General features: G+C 34.9%; 1 protein-coding gene across 2 annotated transcripts; it reads right to left on the reverse strand.

Annotated features, from left to right (window-relative positions):
* Positions 1–564: 564 nt before the first annotated feature.
* LOC142556833 (heat stress transcription factor A-7a-like) lies at positions 565–3252 on the reverse strand. Of its 2 annotated transcripts, XM_075668335.1 has the most exons (3): positions 3108–3252; positions 2719–3026; positions 565–1564 (listed from the first exon to the last, which is right to left on the reverse strand). In XM_075668335.1, the coding sequence occupies exons 2-3, from the start codon at positions 3007–3009 to the stop codon at positions 791–793; spliced, it is 1065 nt and encodes a 354-aa protein (XP_075524450.1). In that variant the 5' UTR covers positions 3010–3026; positions 3108–3252; the 3' UTR covers positions 565–790. The 2 variants fall into 2 exon arrangements, with proteins under 2 accessions (XP_075524450.1, XP_075524449.1); XM_075668334.1 differs by lacking the exon at positions 3108–3252 and having other exon boundaries at positions 2719–3094.
* Positions 3253–3501: the final 249 nt, after the last annotated feature.

Below are 3501 nucleotides of genomic sequence, written 5' to 3' on the forward strand. Positions count from 1 at the left end.
TCGACCCGCCTCTCCTACTCACCACATCGACCCGTCTCCCCAACATTGTATAGCTTGGGTCGTCTAAAACACCTCTCTCATGCGTAGGTGGTGCAGTCAAGGTCGCCTACCATCTGCTTACTGCCTCGTGCCTCGACAGTCATTTAAAACACTGTCATCACGAGAGTTTAACATTCTACTCATGAATGAAGGAAAACTATTTAGAAAATTATCAATATATAGACAACTAATTTCCCTTTAAAAACTATTCGGTTACCTCATTAGTCATCCCCTTTTCAGTTAAATATTAATTAATTTCTTAATTATTTCATATTTAATGGTCACTAAACATCAGAGAGAGAAAAATATTTCAAATTTAAAGCATGAAATCACATCATAATTTGATATTCTCAAATTAATATTTATACTGAAAATAAAATTTTTTTTTTTGACAAAACTGAAAATAAAATTTAAAGATTCTTAATTATAACATTCAAAAGCTACGCATTATAAATGGACTTCTATCTATTTTTTTTTTAAATATTAAGTTCGACTAAATAAATTTTTGTTTATCCCAAATAATCATAAATACAAACTCAGATCAAATATTATGTTCAAAGACATTCGGAATAGACACATCATGTTATGTCACAAAGATATGCAGAAAATTGTTAGAATTCTACATATCTCAATACTCTTTTAACACAGTCTAACAACAAATATAGACGACTACTCCTTCCTATTCGACTCCAGAAGAAAATGGAGCCCAAGCAACGTGGCCAACTACATTTGAACTCATCAAGAATCAGTGCTAAAAAGATTTCTTGTTCCAAAACCACAGCATCATTTGGGGCTCCAACCCAAGAACCCCAACCGATCCGCCAAGAAGTTCTTGATCTAATCTTTCATTCAGTAACTCTTCCCAAAAACCATCGTCCAGTTCTTTATCATAACTCCCTAATTGGGTAAGTTCCCGTTCTTCTTCGTCTCCATCTTCCTGTTCCCATTTTGCCTTACCGAATCCCTGCATCTCCAAAGCAAGTGCCTCCAACTCAGACACCTGGTAGTATGGAACAGACTCACCAAATTCTAATGGTTCCGGCTTGATGGGATTCTTCCCTTTGTTGGTTCGGCTTGATTCACCATATTCAATCGGTCTATGCCTCTTCTTAGAAACAGCTTCTTCAAGTTCTTTTCTCTTCTCCTTAAGCTGGACTAATTGATTAATAAATTCAGGATTCTGCATTGCTATTGCCAAGAAACTCATCATTTGCTGCTGCTTCCTCTCCGTTCCTTGTAGCTTTAACTCAATATGCTGAAGGTAAGCTCTGGTGTTCTGTTGCTGCTGTCTAAGCTTCACAAGTTCCATCATTAACACATGCTTATCACATCTCAATCGATCAATTTCCACATCTACTCCGAAACTCCCGACTTCGACACATGATGGCTCAGCTTGATCTTGATGTGGGGGAAGAGATCGAGAGGGTGCTTTTCTTCTCCTTATGTTCTTCAGAAGATGCTTTTGGGTTCCAAGAAATGCCTCGTTTGCGAATTCCCATTTGTCCGGATCGATCTTTCTAAAGCCCTGCAGGGATCAAGATTCCAGATTTTTTTTAGCAATATTACCTTCAAGAATTGATTGTTGGTGTGGTTTTTCACTGAAGAATGAATGGCTTCATAATTTTGTAGAATTTGTCATGTGAATCATCTTCATCAAGAATCTTTGCCTATTCAGACCTTTAGGAACAGGAACAAAGTGAATGTAAAGAATTAACAGTAGAAAATTCAGTTGTATCAACGTCAAATAACATTGTTTCTATTAAAACTAATTAATTGTTCTGAGCAATTACTAACAAATTTAATAAAACATATGCATGGCAATATTGCATGATCTCACGAATATTCAAATAGACACCAAATTAACAATCGATGGCATTTGCAAATTCTTATACCTTCACAGTTTATCCAGAGTGGTTCAATACATAGTAAGAAACTCAAGATCATTCAAGGGAGGAACTGAGAGACCTTCGAAACCCAATCGCTCACGTTTAAAGATTTTGATTCATTTTTCTCAAATATTATTAAGAGAGATACATATTCCAACATCAGCCCACTCTCTTAATTACATAAAACATACATATACATAGTATATATACATGTACATCCACGTGGACAGAGACATACACTTATATACACAAATACATACCTTACAAAGACACAATATACATGTCACATGCGTGTCCTTTCCGTGTACAGAAACATTGAAACTAGACGTGGCAATGACTGTCTTTTTTCTAAATATTATATTGATACGGTTTTTTATATATATATTTTTTACACCAAGTTGGCAACTTGCAATAATATCTTGTTCTGGAAAGTTGTATGAAAGTTGCAGATTCTGAGACTAATATTCTGCACTTTGGGCCCCATGTGGTCGAGATGGACACGTAGCTCACACCAAATCCACAATCTGCCACTTGGTTATTTCTTAACAATTTCAAGTATTATGATCTAGACAACTGTGAACTGTAAGCAGCAAAATTCAGTAACTTGATTGTAAAAAGGAGAAAATGTAAATTTTTTAACAAAATATCGTCTTAGAACTTTCCTTGTTGAAAATAAAATATTGATAATTTTTTCCTGAAGAACATGTATAATAAACTACTCAAAATAAATTACAGTGAAATAATCTCTATCTGTTTATTTAAAAAAAAAGAAAGAATCAAAAGAGGAACTTACATAGGTATTAAGCTGTCTAACAAAGCTGGAGAAATTGTTGTGCTTAAAGTAATTGGGCAGAACACTTGTGCAAAACGAGTGGGGATCCCAAACAACGAAGCTTTGACCTCCTCTGCTCCACGAAACTATGTGATTCGTCTTCTGATCATCCACCATATCATATGTCTTCGTCAGGAACGGCGGCGGACCCAGCTCATGCAACCCTTCTATCGCCCGAGGCTGCCCAAGATCACTGATTGCCTGCTGCCATGGCGGATACTCTTCTTTGCCTGTAAAGCTCGTCTGGTCCATCACATCTAATATATCGCCTGAATCGTGCATATATGAAGGGATTAATTGTTTCTGACACATCATTCAGATGAATCTAATGAAAAAAGAGTATAATTTACCAGTTCTTGAATATTATGGTACAGTGCCTGAAGACCTTTAAGAAATTGGGATTCGTGGGCTGGTAAGTTCTATATATATAAGCTGAAGCTTCTAAAAATAAATTGAAGCGTGGAAAGCTCTAGATTTCGAAGTTGGCAGCTTCCTAGAAACTTCTGGACTTTGAGAAATAATATAATTTATATATATATATATATATAAATAATAAAGTTATTTGTACCAATTTTTCACATCGGATATGACATATATATTGGCTTAAAGACTGCATAAAGATTTTTTTTATAGATAAAAAAATGCATAATTATTTTCTTTTTGACGGGGCTAATGTCAAACCCAAGTTTGAATTTGAGGATTTAAAAATAATTTAACCTTAGATTTATAATAATATTTATATAA

Source organism: Primulina tabacum, chromosome 9 (assembly GCF_025594145.1).
Source record: "Primulina tabacum isolate GXHZ01 chromosome 9, ASM2559414v2, whole genome shotgun sequence".
In the NCBI taxonomy this organism is placed as follows: domain Eukaryota; kingdom Viridiplantae; phylum Streptophyta; class Magnoliopsida; order Lamiales; family Gesneriaceae; genus Primulina; species Primulina tabacum.

Coding starts and splice junctions, on each gene's coding strand:
- LOC142556833 (XM_075668334.1), bottom strand. CDS start 3,072: ATGATGTGTCAGAAACAATTAATCCCTTCATATATGCACGATTCAGGC. Junction 1,565..2,718: donor TTAGACAGCTTAATACCTAT/GTAAGTTCCTCT, acceptor TGATCCCTGCAG/GGCTTTAGAAAGATCGATCC.